At 44.2% G+C, this 17,523-nt stretch overlaps 1 protein-coding gene across 1 annotated transcript in view; it reads right to left on the bottom strand.

Annotated features, from left to right (window-relative positions):
* Nucleotides 1-17,523, bottom strand: part of galnt2 (UDP-N-acetyl-alpha-D-galactosamine:polypeptide N-acetylgalactosaminyltransferase 2) — a 78,937-nt gene that overhangs the window by 6,433 nt on the left and 54,981 nt on the right. Inside the window, exons 4-12 of the mRNA XM_015362512.2 lie at nt 11,002-11,100; nt 10,290-10,357; nt 9,366-9,431; nt 8,181-8,302; nt 6,509-6,596; nt 5,109-5,196; nt 3,873-3,976; nt 3,032-3,158; nt 276-368 (exon numbers count right to left, since the gene is read on the bottom strand). Of these exons, the coding sequence (XP_015217998.2) occupies nt 276-368; nt 3,032-3,158; nt 3,873-3,976; nt 5,109-5,196; nt 6,509-6,596; nt 8,181-8,302; nt 9,366-9,431; nt 10,290-10,357; nt 11,002-11,100 (855 nt within the window). The remainder of the gene's footprint in view (nt 1-275; nt 369-3,031; nt 3,159-3,872; nt 3,977-5,108; nt 5,197-6,508; nt 6,597-8,180; nt 8,303-9,365; nt 9,432-10,289; nt 10,358-11,001; nt 11,101-17,523) is intronic.

The following is a 17,523-nucleotide window of genomic DNA, read 5'->3' on the forward strand; positions in this document are numbered from 1 at the left end:
TCCCGTTTTCCATTTGGGATTCAGTTGGGAATGGGATGCACGTTTGCATTAGAAACTGACTCCCACAGAAGGCCCCACAGCCAAAACGTTGCGTTTCTTTTGTTCTCTTTTCAGCGGGGAAAACACCTTTGCTTGTTCCTTTGCAGCCTACGCATGCTGACACGGCTCCCTACTCTAGCTGTTCAATCCAGCGTCAACCAGGAAGAACAAGTCCTGCTAACTTTGGTCCACTCTGTTATCCACAGCGTTGGGGCGCGACTCCCGGAATCACTTACTTGCCATATGGGACGTTCCGAGCAGAAGGCACAGCAGCATAGTAGAAATTCTTAAATTCGTCCATCCACACCTCTGCAGCCCTTCGAGTGTTCCTTAAAAAAAAAAAACGGGAATAATCTGTTTTACCAGCCTTGAAGGGATCAGTTTGTGGGAGGGTACTGTGAGATTGTTTGTGACTTGAGCGAAAGTCTGCTGCCACTTTAAAGATTTTTAGGAGTGGTCCCATCACGTCCGTTCCCCAGAAAGAGAATCCATGTTCTCCAAGAACCAGAAAGGGACTGTACCTCACTCCCTGGGGTGCACTTTGCTCTTCGACACACAAAATAAGCTCCCAATTCCAGTCTAATACTAAAAAAGGGGCATCGAGGAACACAACATGATTTAAGCCCCAAGTCCTAAATTGCAAACATGAACAGGAATAAGATAAGAAAGATAAGATAAGATCACTTAATTAGCCCTATACAATTTCTTGCATTAGGAATTCGTCTTTTTGCATACCCCAGCTTGCTCTCCATGAGACACACAGACTGGGAGAGATGCTTGGGGTCAGAACGCAGGATCAGTCATTTGCACAGCGCCCCTGGAGCAGTTGGGGTTAAGGGCCTTGCTCAGGGGCCCAACGGAGTAGGATTCCTCTGCCGGCCGTGGGATTTGAACCGGCAACCTTCCAGCCACAGGCATCTGACATTCCAGTCAGGCCATACATAATGCAAATAAGCAAGCTACTGATCTGCACGCACCTGTGTCTGTACTATCGTGTTTTGGGTGTTTTGCTGCATTTGTAAGATCTCGACATCAAGACCACTTATTTTGCCGCCTCAGGGAGGTGTAGCAATTGACTTGCAAACTGTACAGCTGGATATATTTTAATAACCATGTTTTTCAAAAAGAAGTAATTAGGTGTTCGGAATTATACAACTTCTCCAGACTGACTGGGAATTCCTGTCCCTGCAGCACATCAAAACCTGTTTATAAAGTGCACCTGGCTGTTCCAGTGGACCCTGTATATACAGTATCGCTGCAAGTTATACGCCACAGACACAATGAGCCACAGAAGCACAGGGTAAGAAGTGAATTAAAAAAAAAACATCCCAAATTGTAAGACCACTCCATAAAAACCTCAGCAAGTAAAGAGACTTTGGAACCAGACTCTGCCAACTCAAATTTCAGTTAGTATTGGTGTATCTGTTCAGGCTATATTTCTTTTTAACCTTTTTTGCCTTGGAAAAGAGTGATTGCAAATCAGTAGCTAATGGCCTGTTCTTTTGAGGGGAAGATCTGTTTAGTTTCATTTGATCCTCAGATAGTTGCTGGACAACGAGTTACTCAGTTATATGTTAGAGCCGTGGAAAAATATCAGCATGGGCATCCATCATTTTAACTGGTGAAATTATATTGCTTCTGTTTTGGGGGCAGCTAAAATGTAACTACTGCTTAAAATCTCATCTTGAAATCTACCACACTAGCGCACTGTATTCAGTTTGGAGAAGCTGTATTTCAGAGAAGCATCCGAGATTCACAGTCAATACTGGTTTCTTTTGCAACGCTGACTACCGTAATTGTGGTTTAAAACGACACTTCTTTGAAAACAAAATCAAGATTCACACAAGAATAAAATAAACTTTTATAATACGTCTTCTAGTACTATGAAATACTTGGAAAATGTTGCCCTATCTGACGATTTCAGACCCTTGTTGCAACAGGGGTGCGCACTGGGCTTTCAAGGGGACCAGTGGGAAATTCCGGCAGTACTATCAGGATATTTCAGGACTTCAGGGGACCCAGACTAAACCAGGTGAATACTAGGGATCTGAGTTGAGTTTGTCGGCTGGTTTGGCAATGTCCACTTGCTTCACACGGCAAATATGCTTATACTGATGGATGTGGATGTTTGCCTGTCATGCCTTCCAGTAGGGGCAGTAACATCCTGTTGCTGGTTCAGTAACATTAGTTTTTTATGGGACGGGGCTGTTAGCCTTGTGCCCAACCTCCAACATGGAGGACCTGTCGCCCGACGTGGGACACAAACCCACTACCCTGAGAACAGAGTCTCATGCTCTACCGACAGAGCTAGCCCGACAGTTATACTGAGCTTCGGCTCAGAATTTCCAGGCGAGCTTTTCTCCGAGGGGGAGACCCCACTGGCAACAGATACTGTGCCTACAGAGGGCACATCTGAACCAGGGACAAGAGGTTGGTACTTATGGACTCAAAGGAAGGGGCACAGTTTCACTCCTGGGGAACCGTGGGAGGAGCAGGTGGCAAGTCTGCAGGAGACTTCTCCACAGAAACAAGGGTTTTTTTCCGCAACTCGCAGTTTCACAAACACTCCCCCGCAAAACAAGGGATGTACAGACCTTGAACCACAAGGCAGACAGGAAGCGCTATCCCAGAAACAGACCTTCAGAACTAACCAGCCTGAATAAAAGCAAGAATACTGGCACCTCTAGCATGCAGCTAACAGACTGGGAAAATCTGGCAAAATACAGTCGCATTAAAACAAACAGCCACAAAAAAACTCCAGGTAAGGGCTGGTTGTATGCCAATGTCAAAAACTGTAATCACCTTTAAACTTCTTAATCTCCGCAGTAATCTCCAAATCTAATCTCTTCTTTACATTTAATCTCTGCAGAGATACAGAAATCCTATCGCTGTGTCACCGGTAAGCGGGGAGGTATACATTACAACGCTTTGAGAAACATTCATTCACTCTACTTATGACTGGACGACCAATTCTAAGTTTATAAATGCTGACCTGGCAAACACCGTGCCACTGCCCCCAGGGAAGGTATAAGGGTGTTGTTTGCGGAAGACATGTCCCACTCGGCTGCACGGAATGATTTCCAGACTGCCCCCACACTGCCACACTCGGAAGGAGATCTCTGTAATGACACAGGCACCAAACGGCAAGGTACCAGCAACAGGAAGACCACAGCTGTATTAGGGATTTTCACTTTAAAAGGACATCAGTGTTTTTTATCAATCACAACTGACAACCTACTGAAGCCCAGCACGTGTGAGGCTGGTGAGTACCTGGATGGGAGACTCTCGAGAAAAACTAAGGCTGCTGCTGGAAGAGGTGTTAGTGGGGCCAGTAGGGGGCGCTCACCCTGCAGTCTGTGTGGATCCTAATGCCCTAGTATAGTGACAGGGACACTATACTGTAGAAAGGCGTCGTCCTTCAGATGAGAAGTAACACTGAGGTCCTGTCTTTCTATGGTAATTAAAAATCCCAGAGCATTTCTCGAAAAGAGTAGGGGTGTAACCATAGCGTCCTGGCCAAATTTCCCATTAGCCTTTACCAATCATGACCTCCTAATAACCCACATCTATGAACTGGCTTCATTACTCTATTCTTCTTCCCACTGAGAGCTGGTGTGCAGGGAGTGTACTGGCGCACAGTGGCTGCCGTGGCATCATCCAGGTGGGGCTGCACACTGGTGGTGGTGAAGGGGAGTCCCCATTACCTGTAAAGCGCTTTGAGTGGAGAGTCCAGAAGGCCTCAAGTGTTTAAGTATTAATCTCAATAAGTAGAAGAACGACGCTTTTGGTTGTGAGATAAAGTATTTTTTCCCCCCCACTGTGGATCTTCTAACCTAAATTTTCGCCACCCCAGACGTCCATCATCATGTCGTATTTCCCCAGCTCCTCGAAGTAGTCTTTATCCATGACGAAGAGGCCTCCGGCGATCATGGGTGTTCTAAAAAAAAGTGGAAAAAAAACCACATCAGTTGTCTCAATGTGTCACCAAGTCTTCTGAGGAACTAAATGGGACAAGAAAAACTGGCGTGATTAAGGAGGTGGTAGAAAGAACAGCAGGATAAAGAGGGTCAACAATGATTAAACAGCCACCACAGAATGCAATCTTCCTATAACAAGGCCGGCACTGTGTAAATTACATCTATATTTTCTGGAAGACAGGGCACCAGTCCACACAGCCTGTATGAAACACAGGGACAGCCATGCCTTGGGTAGACCACTTCCTTATAAAGCCTCTGGGACTGGCTTCAGCCACAAGTCCCACATAAGATCAAGCCCTTGACTTGCAGTAAGGAAAGGGCAAAATAGTCCAGATGTATCCCCGATTCATATTTTACTACCGTCACACAGAGTACTACAGCAGAAAGATTTTCTTTCTAACTTTCGCCATTTTCTTGTTTAATTAACCCCTGGCATTAAGGAGTCTTCAGTAGTGTTAGAGAGAGAAACTAATACATCCTTGCAATATTCTAGTTAGAAAATTAAGTCTAGGCTGCCATCTACAGGCAAAAAGCAATTTTCAGCTTAAGACTTGATTGTTGTTTTTAAATAATAAGAACACAGAGAGATCTGCAACAATTGCCCCTGTATTGCATTACTGGAGCTCTGTAATTTAGGTTATAGATGCAAGGTGTCAACCCAGATCATTATCTGCAGCAGGCTGTAATCAGGATTGGCTGTCCAGGTGTGCAGGAGTCACAACTCCGCCCCTGACTCAAACCCAGTCCAAAGCTGAACTCCCAAGGCCAAGTTCTGCTGTATGACTCTGTGGCACTGCCCCTCTACTTCCTGTTACATGTGGTGGAAAACGGCATCTTTGGAAATTGTATCACTGCGAGGCATGAGACTGCTTACAGGAGGGTCTCTTCCTGTTTGTGGGCTTTAAAAGGGAATGCAAAGGCAGAGGCTGAAGGAGAACGTCGGAAATACTGTCCCTTATTCCTTTGGAAACGTGTTACGTTACTAATAGACGTATGACAAGACAGAAATGATCACAACACAGATGAGCTCCGAGTCTGAAAGACCCGCAGATAAAACTGAAGACAAACACAGACGGCAAACGGAGATGTTACTTGATGGGAGCGATGGGGTTCCCCTGGCGAGCTCTCCGCTGCTCCAGCGTCATGTAATCCCACTTGAACACCAGGTTCCAGTCAAACCCTGCGGGCCGAAATAAGGCAATGCGATTGGCCAACTGTGAGGAGCACTCAACATACAAGAGTACTTTCCAGCCCCACCCTCCCAAACCTTCCGTGTGTCCGAGTGGATTCATCCAAGCTCTTTCCTCTTTTAGAAAGATCTAAAGAGGAGAAACATCAAGGTGTGGAACCAAGCTTTACATCGGAACAGACTGAAAGCTTTCTCCTGAATCTTTCAGGTGATGCCCGGGTGAATAATTTTACTGCATTTGCAAGCACCGGTCTAAAGTTTCAAACCTTTTTTTTTATCTTTACTCTATCTTGTACATCTGCGTGACTTCATAATACCGGTTTGTTTTGTTAGAGTTTGTAACTGTTCCCATATATCCAGTGCATTTACTCCCAAAATAGGCTTCCTGTATAATAAAGAGTTCCAACGTTAACCCCGTCCACTGCTGTGGCCAGTGAATGTCTCACGTCTCAGACCTGCTGAAAAGGGACACTGGACATCAGCACGGGCCTCGGGTACATCCTGACCGTGTGTGCATCCTGCGTGAGTCCCATTATGACCCAGACACTTTGAGAAAGGGCATGTTATTACAGATACCCGCAGAATAAAATAATTTGTATAGTGACAGCCTTAAAGCAATTCAGACTTGATTCTTGGTTTCTTAGCTTTAAACTAGTTCCCGCTTCAGGCTGATTTGAGAAAATCTCTTTGGTTTCAAAATGTCCAAGGGAGTAGGAAGGATGACTCCCACGATTTGTCCCTTTCATCCAGTGGGGTTGTTGGAAACTATCTGAAGTGGTTGAGGGTCAAGTAATGACACAGCTACCAAACCCATTTCTCTTTCAGACTGCTCATCAAGTCAAATCCCTCATTCCCCTGTGGACTCAAGCTGCTCACCTTCCTCACCCTCACTGTTGTCCTTAGCCCCTGTTTGTGCTTTTTCACAAGGGCACCACCAAAAAACAAGCAGGTCTGAAATGTTCAGAGGCGACAAAACCAGTGGAAAAACTCCCAGGTTGACGATTTTGCAAGCTCTCCTCCAGGGCCTGGGCTGCTTCTGCAGACCAGTGCCTTCCTTGCTGTCATTTTGAAGGATCCATTCTTCTTTCTAGACACGCAAAGGAGTCTGTCTCAAGAGTTTCTCTCCAGCACGATCAGTGAGCAGGCACTGGTGCAGGAACTCCAGAGGGCACCATATACGCAACAGTGGACATGGTGTTGGCCACTCCACGGTCGTCTCTCCATCGCAACACACATGACAGCAGCTCTTGAGAGTGAGACAGTATTTCTGAACACAGCAAAGCTCTTGGCAGGAACAACTCACCACCCTTGAGGTCTGCTGAAGCCCCTACGTACTGGAAGTTATCCATATTGATGACATCGATAATGGGGGACACAACTCGAGTTCTGTCCTGTGAAAGAGACGAGAGCTGATAAATGAACCATGAATGGAAGCAGAGATATGAAAGTGGCTGACAGAATGTTTTACAGCTGTCCATTAAAAAAACAATCTCATTGCCTACTGTGCATCTCAGTTTCCTTATTTGTTTTCACATACCAAGCCTACTCACCTGATGTTCTTGAGATTGAGCTATTTTGTTTGCAAATGTGCCTCAGGTCCACAGGAACTCAAGCATTCTGTGGACTCATAAGGGCCACTTCTTATCTTTGCTTGTATTAATGGGGTTTGAAAAAAAACAACCTCCGCTCACAACTGCCTCTTAGGGCAAAATTGACCTCCAGAATGAAAACAAAGAACACAAGAAGGATCTGAACAGAAATACCCCCAAAATAAGACTCAAACGAGGCTTTTAAAAGTATTTAAATATAAAAATGACATCTTAGTGCCCTGCTGAGCTGTGCAAACAATTTCACAAGAAGAATGTTAATTTTCTTTTCAAGTTCAAAGATACTCATACACAGGTAGATGGTATAACGAAATTATTTTGTTTTGTATTAAAGTATAGGAGGAAACAGTATGTGGCTGAAGCATCCTTTATTTTAAATAACATTCTTTCAACATCATCTCCTCTTTCAGTAATTCGTTATTTATGGTACTTAAGGTTGCTTTTGATGCCTGAATTAAAAAGTGGTGGCTGTAAGCTCCTGTTTGTTCAGGTGCTCTCACCAAACAGGAGGCACATCCTGCACTCCAGAGGAGCTCGTCACGGTTTGTCTAATCCGCAGATTTACACACTGCAGACTCCCGACGCTGGCAACACACTGGAAACTGCTGCCAGCTTCCTGAGTCCAGTCCTTTAAGGGCTGTCGGCTCCGCTCGTCAGATCTCGCAGCGCGACAACTACTCAAGTGCAAAGTTTGCCAACCGTCAAAGAAAAAATAAAAGCTCGGCTACATATTATTATCCTACAATGGATTTCAAGCTTTGATTATTTTCTGTCTGGGCAGTATAGTCTTCTCTTGTAGATAAATGGATTTGTTTTTGTTTTTTACTTCGGTAAGTGTGAGTCTACAGGAATCTTAAAAGCACTTCTTTCGAGAAGCCTAAACACAAACATATTTAATGCTATTTTATTATAATCTGGACGATTGCACTTGGAAAATGCAGAAGAAAGTGAGCAGACAGGTGTTAGTGCCCATTCTGTTGGCTGATACAGCTTATTATCCCCAGTTCACGGCTGACAGCTTTGAGCAGACTTCGTACAACAAGTAACTGAGCATATGTCTTAGCTAAGCAAAAACAATACTGTGCACATATGTAAAGTGGTACACAAGCACTTGACAACAGTGTCCTATTAACACAGTGTTACTATAACCAGTCATGTAGCACATAATTTAATCCAACGTGATTTAGAGAATCTAGGAGATCAAGAACAAATCAGTAACTCGTGCAGCAGCTGGACCTCGATTTTACATCTCAAACAGGAGGCCGGGCAGCTGTTGCTGTTGGTCCATGAAGTCACTGATGTGCAGTGATCTCCGGGCGCCCAGCCCATCTCCTGACCGTGTACCCGGGGCTGGGCGGCTGTACTGACCTCTGCCACTCTCTCCAGCAGGGGCTCCAGCCACTGTTCGTTGCACTCGCAGTGGCTGTCCAGGAAGGTGAGCACTTTGGCCACAGCGGCGTCCGCCCCCCTCACCCTGGACCTCATGAGCCCTGCAGGGGAACAGCGCCACCATCAGCTTTCAAGGCTGCTCTGCAGCCAGCAGGCCCAACTGTGCTGAACAGTGCCTGGTGCTGCTGTTCCTCTTATACTCTACAAGTCTCCTGGAAGCAGTACCTAAACTCCCATTTATTCCAGTGTCTTCAAGCACCTGCCTGGCCCAAGCCAGCAGAGGGCCTCTGACAGGTCGCCTTGCTCTAAGACCAGCAGCATGGAGCCTCACTGTCCTGTCACTGATGCGGACATTGTGTCTGCCGGCAGGTTCAGCAGCAGAACGGGTGGCAGATCTGAAACAATCTCTCAGATGGACCAGTCTGATGTGTCGGTCCAGCTCTGGTGTTGTCACACGAGTGCGACTTGATCTTGGACAGTCACCTGTCCTGCCAGTCTGCTGAAACCTTCTCTGTACTTGGGACATTGTGGAGCGGCTCACTCCATAGGGTCTGGCACCGCTGGCACATGACATGCTGGCCTGCAGCATGCCGATGGCCCTCTCCCTTGCCTCTGGTGACATTCGATGCATTATGGGATGCACAGAAAACTGACTGTGTGGCCTTTTTCTTGCAGTGACCTAAACTTTGAATTAAGGCCTTTTTAAAGGTGACCTGATCAGACATTGTTCCACCTGGACCTCATTGGGTAAAAGTGCACCTAACGAGCTTTCGTGTGATTGGCAAGTTGCAATGCCTCACTGCACCAGCTGAATTGCTGGCCAGAGGGCTTAAAACAAATTGACAACTTTTTGTGAAAGTACATAAGCTATAACTACAGTATTCTCGTTCCTGAAAATGTTGCGTTTCTTTTTTCCATTTTTTTTGGTGACAATTTATTTTCACCATCTTTCAGGAGCTGTTGAAAAGAAAACGGTCGATTTCTTTGACACCAGTTATGAAAAGACTGAGCCCTTCAGTGAGTCAGCATGAGGACGTTTCTTTTTTCCCATCAGTTTATATAAAATAAGACTCCTTTAGGCTGCACAGCACTGTTTTATCCATCCACACATCTGCCATGTCTGAATGATATGGTAGCTTTGGACATTTTCACCCCTGGGATTACCTTCTCGCCGGTCATTGCGCAGAACCCGCACTTTCTCAATTTTTGCCAACAAAGCGCCGTCTTCAGCTGTAAAACACAGAAGATAAGATCAAAATCACTTTACTGGCCCTATACAATTTCTTGCATTAGGAATGTGTCTTTTTCACATACCCCAGCTTGCTCTCCATGAGACACACAGACAGGGAGAGAAGCTGGGGGTCAGAGCGCAGGGTCAGCCATTTACATGGCGCCCCTGGAGCAGTTGGGGTTAAGGGCCTTGCTCAGGGGCCCAACGGAGTAGGATTCCTCTGCCGGCCGCGGGATTTGAACCGGCAACCTTCCAGCCACAGGCGCAGATCCTGAGCAACAGAGCCACCGCACCGGCCTAAATGCAGTGTTTTCACTTCTTTTCCGGGTATCAGACCTGCTACTGGTGAGGCTGACTACAAAGGAGCCCCCACATGGGGCTTTTTGTAAATTGCACACACTGTAGAAGTTTCTTGTTTATTTTTGCTGCCTTTGTCCACCCTGAGCCCCTGTTCTAGGCTTTATCAAATGTGAAGATGCCTCAGTTTTGTTGACATGGTTTTACCCATCTAAAAAGACGACTTCAAGAAATTAAATGCAATCATACTATTTTTTTTTAAAAGAAGAAACAACCCCATTCTAGAGTTATCAAGTTAAAATGTTTTAAAGGTTCCACAAACTGTTGGAGAAACACTGGAAAGGGAAGACCTGTGCTCAGACCTGTACATACTGTACAGATCTGTGCTCAAGGCCTTCAGTCTCATTTAAATGACATTCGGAAGCAAGTGTTTGAAGCCAGCCATCAGGAACGCAGGTGGAATGAGCTACCCACTGACAGGACCAGAGTTGAAATGACTGCACGAGCTCTTGAGAGAAACACACGCCCACAAATGACGACATCAAAGGCGCGATACTCACCATTGTCGCTGTAATCATCCACTAATATAATTTCTTTGATAAGGTGAGGGGGGCTTTTCTTGAGAACACTGTAACAGAAGAACGAGAAGAATGGCCCGTCAGAGAAGGGTTTACTTTTACAACTGGCTAGTGAGGCAAGAGGATTGCCTTTGTGCTGGCCAACAGAGAGAGCAACGGAAAGAGTTAAACTGAATATTTTCTTCCCTGTTACTGCCCTAGACTCGGTGGAACAATCACTTTCCTTGCGATACATCTTACTTGCAAACTGAAAATGTATCTTGCCTTTTCTTCTGATTTTTACTTGAAGGTGGCTCCACAGCCGAAACATTGTGTCCCTTTTCTTTTCAGCAGGGAATAAACCTTTACCTGTTCCTTCGCAGCCTACGCATACTGATGCCACTGCCTGCTTGAACAAAATTCATCTCTTCAACTAGTAATAAGATGTAGTATTCTCTTTAGGGTTCATTTTTCAACATACAAGATTATGCTCTGGTAACATTACATATTGAGAGACCAGTAACCTGGGACAAGGAACAAACCCGAGATGAGAAACAAAGAATTAAGGTAAGAGAGCTCCCCTCTGTCTATCCAGACAAATATGGTTTGCTGCTGTGAAGACGTATCTTGCTGAGGCCAACAAAATAAAATATTAAAAATACTGGTACAGCTCTTCTTTCGAATAAGAGAAAGAAGCAGACAGAGCAGACAGTACCTGACAACCGTGCGCAGGAGTGCAGACCGCGCCTCGTTGTGGAAGGTGATGACCACACTAGAAGCAGGGAGGTCCGTCCGCCACTGTTTCCGTCGGCAACTGCAGAAGACGGCAAAGAGAAACGGGCCGTTTTTAAGAAATCTGGTGTTTTTTCAAAACCTGTTAAAGTGGTAGTTCTAATGTTTTCTCTCAGTGATTCTTACACAGGTCTACAAGAAACATTGACCTTAAAAAGTCCATTCAAGCCAAACAGAGGACAACCTCGCTTACAGCCTGTTTAGTCCAAGAAAGGTTAAGAAGAAACGTGGGACAGATAAAAACCAAATAATGTAGAAGATACATGTGGGGAAAATGGTAGAGATAGCCTAGTTTATAACCCCATAAGGGAATTAACACGTCCGTGGGATTTTCCTCACTGTTCATCTGCACTGCTTTCATTAGATGGCAATGTCAGTTTCCTTCTATATCCAAAATTATTTTAAAACAGTACACAAACTGGAGCACCTTTTGGATGAAGACATCCCCTTTGACTTGCAGGCTAAAAGTGCTCGCAGAGCCTGACATCCTAACACAGACTTTTTCCTACCTACGCAGTAATCTGCAGAAAAACGTCAGGCCCCGTAGTTGCTGAAACCACAACAAAAAGTTCCAAATTAGAAACAGCCATCGCTTCTCAGCAAGAGTGCTTTTGTACTGCAGAAGCAGAATAACTAACCACTGGAATGTCCAAAAAAGAATTGAGCTGCCAGCTTTCCAAAATCTCTTTTAGCAGAATAATCAAAGGAGTGAAGTATTTGGAAGAGCTGTAAGCAGCCTGTTGGAATTTGCTGGTGTAGAGGCAGATTTGTGGGGAATAATCACACATGAAGAATAATGAAGGGGTCATGAGAACATCTAAAAAAAATAATAATACTCCCTTGCATAATAGTTTTAGGGTCTTAAAAAAAAACCAAACACTCCAAAAAGATATGTATGTAGGATATGCCCCAGAAAAATAAATGGAAGAAAAAGCCAGTCTCCTATGATATAAGCAGATCCTAGTGCTTCTTTTGAAATTCATCTGCAGTAGAGGTCCAGCAAGGATGCATCTCACTAGTGAAAAAGGTAGACATGGTGCAGCTACAGTCAAATTGCACTTTGGCGTCCAAAGAGGACCCGTTTCTCCACATTACTTCCAGGAACACTTAAGGTCATTTTGCTGCAACTGATTCTTCTTGTGCCCTCGGTGTCTTCATGCACCTCTCACGTTCTCTGAAATTCTGCCAGCGAGTTCTGGGTCTCACTTGTTAAACACACAGGTCTTTGAAATTGCCTCTATGGCACCACTTCCAAGTGGGTGAAATGGAGAAAAAAAAATACTTTCACCCCCACACCGAATCCTGAGGAGTCGCACAGGTAGGTTTTTCAAAAATGTGACCCCTCTTCCCTAAACATGATCTTGAGTGACGACAGACCCGGGGATTTTGAAGCAGAGCTTGTTCTCTTGTGCACTTTGCTTCATTTTAAGTGTTTGCAGGAATGTCTCCCCATTACATGTCTTCTGAGGTGTGTTTGCATGATGCACATGTGAAAGGCAGCCATGACTGGGGGGGATCAGTCATAAGACAACTGAAAAGATGGCTGATCTTAAGTACCTAAAGGTTTATCAGAATGAAATCTGTATAAGTAATAGGTTTATTCCATGCTGAAAAAAAGAAGAAAGAAAACACAAGATGACACCTGACACCTGAAGAAGGCCCCACGGCCGAAACTTTGTGTTTTCTTTCTTCTCTTTTCAGAATGGAATAAACCTATTACTTGTTCCTTTGCAGCCTACGCATGCTGACGCAGCTACCCACCTGAACTATGAAATCTGTATTTCCATCAATAATAATACTAAGAAAGGTAACAGGGTACATCAAAGAAAAAAGAAGAGCATATGTTCTTTATTATGCTCAAATTTTTCGTATTAAAAATGCCTCATTAAGATTTTTCAGACTTTTGTTAGCAAGCTCAAACATTCCCTGCTTCCCAAACAGAAAATATCAGATTGAACTGATGTGAGATTTATAACTCTGTGCTCCAAGGACTGGCTGCAAAATAATTGGACTGCACTTAAATTGCACAAAAAATAAACAGGATTTATTAAAGCTTTCTAAATACAGAGCAGCTTTAACTAGTTAATGCCAAAAAATGCTGTTAGGTTATGGTGCACTGTACATAGCAAAATAATAACCGAGCCCACTGTTTCTGCCAAAACCAGCACGTAACACAGCACATGAAACCCACCATTGCCTTGCTCTTAATACTACACTTGGCCACACCTCGGAAAGCGAAAATTTACCTTGTGATCATGGAGAAACAAAGCTCACTCTGCATTTCTTAGACAGAGGTATCAGGAAGGTAAATCACCTGGGGCTGAAAGCCACCTTTTCAGCCCAGCATGTCCAGGAACAGCTCACTCACCTCATTGGAACACTTTGGAAATGTACAGAAACACTGGGAAGGCAAATTGAAAAACAAACATGACAAGCCCAACTGAGGTCGAGCATTAGTTACTGAGCTGCATGTGCAGAATTATTCTGTAAATCTATTGAAACCTCTCCAATAAAGCCTCCTACACTGTTCAGTTTCACCATCACGGGTTTTTGGATGTGCTCACATCTCTGGAGTCCCCGTACCTAGGGGTGTTGCCTGCGAACGAGAACTTTCACAAAACACACTCATTTTTGTGTGACGAAGGACACTTGGTAAGAAATGTGTTTTTTCAACCAGTCTTGGAATACCCTGAGGGTACAAGAGCAGAAGTGTAAATGAAGTCACTGGGTTTGAAAATCCAGCGCTTGATGAGCACTGAGACCTCTGGGTGTTTGCCAGGCGTGACCTTCAATTTGCATTATAATCATCTTTGTGACATCCTGACTTCTCACCACCAAACCCTGAATGCACTGAGCAATTTTGTCTTTCAGAAAGCATGAAGAACAAACTGACACTGCAAACATTTTTTTATACTTGGCCTGCACAAACTAATTTACAATTATACTTTTTAATGTATTTTTCAGGCTTTTAGCATACTTCTATCTCCAATGGCTTTTAGAGCTAGAGATTCTTTTGCGACATTGTTTCCACAAGCTTTAATTTAAAGCTCCTCAAATTGATCCCCCTCCATTTCCTCATTCGAGCACAGATATCTATTGTACATGAGATCTGGGTGTTTTTTTCTCTTCCTACTCAATTCAATTTAATTACGCTTCAGAAGACAAAAATGCAGTTTTTCTGGGAAAAGGCAATTGTCTCAGGACAGTATTTGTGGCAAACAGACAAGAAACAGGCCTCACACAAAAACATGAAACCCCAGGACGAAATCTGATAGCACCAAGTGTGACCACGCACAAGCAATCAGTTAAAGGTTCCCTTCTCTTCCCAGAGTTGGACTTTGTTGAACACGACTAACACTCTGCTGCACACTCATGGTGATCCTGCACTGAATTTTACCTGCTCTCTAAAGATTTTACCATACTTTCCCTATTTCTGCCATCATTTTTAGAGATTAAAGTACCACATTTTTAACAGAGAAAAGGCCAGTGAAGGCAGCTTCATAGAGTGATGCATTCAGCCACCTTCAGTAACACTTCAGTCAACTTCAGTGAAAGCACAACCAAAGGACGAGAGAGAAAACCACGCAGGTACCAAGCGACCACATATTTAAGGAATTAAACATCCAAGAGGAAAGATTTCTACAATATGAAGCGAAACCAGAACTCTGTCTTTGTATACAGCTCCATCCACCAATGCAGACTGCAGGAGAGAACAGAAAGGGTTATTTACCCTTCTCCTTGAGCTGCTCCTTCATTTGCTGCCCTCCTTATTGATCAACACCCCCCTGAGAGCCTGCATTTGTCACTTCTACGAGATCACGGCGGCCACCGGGGATTCACTAATTGGAAGTTAAAGTAATTAAACTGGTAAAGCCCTACTAATCACTGTCAACCACTGCCGCAAGAGGCAAAGAGAAGACCTTGCTGTTTGTGATTTAGTTCATGTGAATAGTGGGGAAAAAAAGCACCATCGATCTGCTGCATTGATTCATTCAATAAAGAGCCCTTTTTCATGACTGGTTTACAAGTGCTTTTGGCTAGACATCTTCATTTTAAGTAGCGGTGCAAACAAAGCTTCTGCACAGCCTTGAAACGGGTAAGGCACAGAGCGGTCAGAGGACGTCCCCACAGACCCCGCTGCCCCCCTCTGAAGACGGTGAGGGGGTCTCCCCCACAGATGCCGTCACATTCTTGGCTGCCTCACGGTGCTGAGTCACCCTGCTTCCCAGCAGGATGATGCTCGCTCAAGAACGCAGGAGCCGGACCAGGGCCACACAAACACCAGCTGAGTTTGCAGGCAATTCACAGAAACTGGTCTGTAGCGAGATAAACAACGACCTGCTCTGAACCCCCTAATTTCAATGAAGACGGGGTGAAAAGTTGCAAATCATCCATCACGTCATCACTGGAAAGACATGATTAATTGCCTTTTTTCATTAACTTCCAAGAGCCTTCACTCTACAGGCTGCCACTGCAAACAACTCACTGAAAGAACTTGGAAGTGAGCTGCTCTGTATCCACAATTACATGTTCAAGCGTGCTTTCACACTGCTCCACAATGAATCCCTGATTGCATTGTTTTCTACATCCTTGTGGGTGTGACTGGTTTAACAAAGGACATCTTTAAAGGAACAAAATACCTGTTATAGAAAAGTGAGCAGCATTAGGTAGTAACATGCTCTACAGAAGGAAGGAACTTACAGTAAATACGGTACTAGAGTAACATTTGAGCCAAGCTGTGTGCACTGTAAAATAAATAAAATAATAAATAATAGACAGCTAAATCTAGTGTATGGCAGAGCATCACCGCAAACAGGATTTTATAATGTAATAATCCTCAGTTACATTAGAAAATGCATCATATACTTGTTATGAATCTAACTGAGCTGCAGATAACCTGTACCAAGAATTTGTAGTACAGTCTTGAGCTTTCCGTTATCTGTTGGCTTTTTAATTCCGTTTTGCACAAGAATAAAAACAGCTAGCCAAGAAGAATCTGAAGGTTTTATGCTGCTTGCACTCTATTGAAGGTAGTGAATGGTCAGGCAAATGAAGAAACGGCCGGCCTCGAAACCTCAAGGATTCCTGTGCTTTGAGGTCTCCTGTTACCAAGGAAACGGCTCCGTGTTAGATCGGCACCGTCTCCACATGATCCAACAGCAGTGCTGCACATATCCTGTCGTTTACAACAAGTCATTTGCTGCTCTAAAGACAGGTGGGCTGTTCGGAGGCTCACAGTGAAAACAGCCCTGACTCTTCGGCTACAGTACTTTCTTCTCTCAAAAAGCAACAGACTCCTTCCCTCTCAAAATCCAACGCCTCCCACTGGCTTTGCTTTCAGCCAGTCCCCGCACAAAAAAGGACAAAATACTCAGAAGCCACAGAAAAATGAAGAGGAAATGCAACAGCGAATGAAAAAAAAAAATGCGGGTTTGAGAAACAGTGATTTCTCAAAACACAAAAAGTGGGAAACAGAAATGGACATAGGCAACAGCCTCACTGCCTATGGACCAGTGTCAGGCTGCAAAACTATGGGAGGGGTGTCTCTCAGGAATTTCAGAAAACATTGAAAAATGAGGTTAGAATGGACCCAGTCTCTCTCTTGCTTGGCCTTTCAAGTAGCCATTTAACTAATAATAGAAAGAAAAGGCTCTATAATATGTTCACGTTTTGTGAATGGAAAAGGATTTTTTTTTGCTTATCTGGGAAAAAATGTCTGCTACAGCATAAGATTATACCAGAGTGTAGGAGTGTAGTATATCCCTTTAGATTACTTGACTATTGCACTCAAAACGTCTTTTATAACGCGTAAGAATCTTTCTTGGCTTGCATTGGTCCAGACCTCTTGACCATATTCATGAGAGAAGTTACATGATGTAATAAGCTCTCCTGTATTGATGATGTGCGTCTGTCTCCTGAGGTCATGTTTCCTGTATCAGTAAAAGAAACCCTTACCTACTTGAGCTTAGCCCCCGCTTTTCTTTTTCTCTGTTGCCTTTTTTTTCTTTTTATTTTGTATATCTCTTATGAAAAAAGAAAAGGTAATAAACAGTTTTTTTTGGGGGAAAAAAAGAAAACCTGATCTAACTGCAGCAAAAACAGGAGCTGGTATCTGACCTGGTCGCACACCTCTGGATTCTCCACGGCCTTCTTGAGTACAACAACGCAGGCCCGTTCCAAACTGTTCCCTTCGTGAACACCACCCTTATTTTAATCTTGCTGGCATGCTCAGGACCCTTGAAAAACAAAGACCCTTGAGCAATGTGAAGACCCCTGTCCCACACCCAGCAGGCACGATTCCGAACAGCCCTCTGGCTTGGAAACAAGGCCCTCCTGCTGTGCGCTTCGCGACATGAGCTATGAATGTCATTTATTTTCTTTTACTACATAGCGCCTAATCTGGGTTTTTCTGTTAAGTGTCATTTAAACACATATAGAAGAGTTC

The sequence above is a fragment of the Lepisosteus oculatus genome, chromosome 17 (genome assembly GCF_040954835.1).
Source record: "Lepisosteus oculatus isolate fLepOcu1 chromosome 17, fLepOcu1.hap2, whole genome shotgun sequence".
In the NCBI taxonomy this organism is placed as follows: Eukaryota; Metazoa; Chordata; class Actinopteri; order Semionotiformes; family Lepisosteidae; genus Lepisosteus; species Lepisosteus oculatus.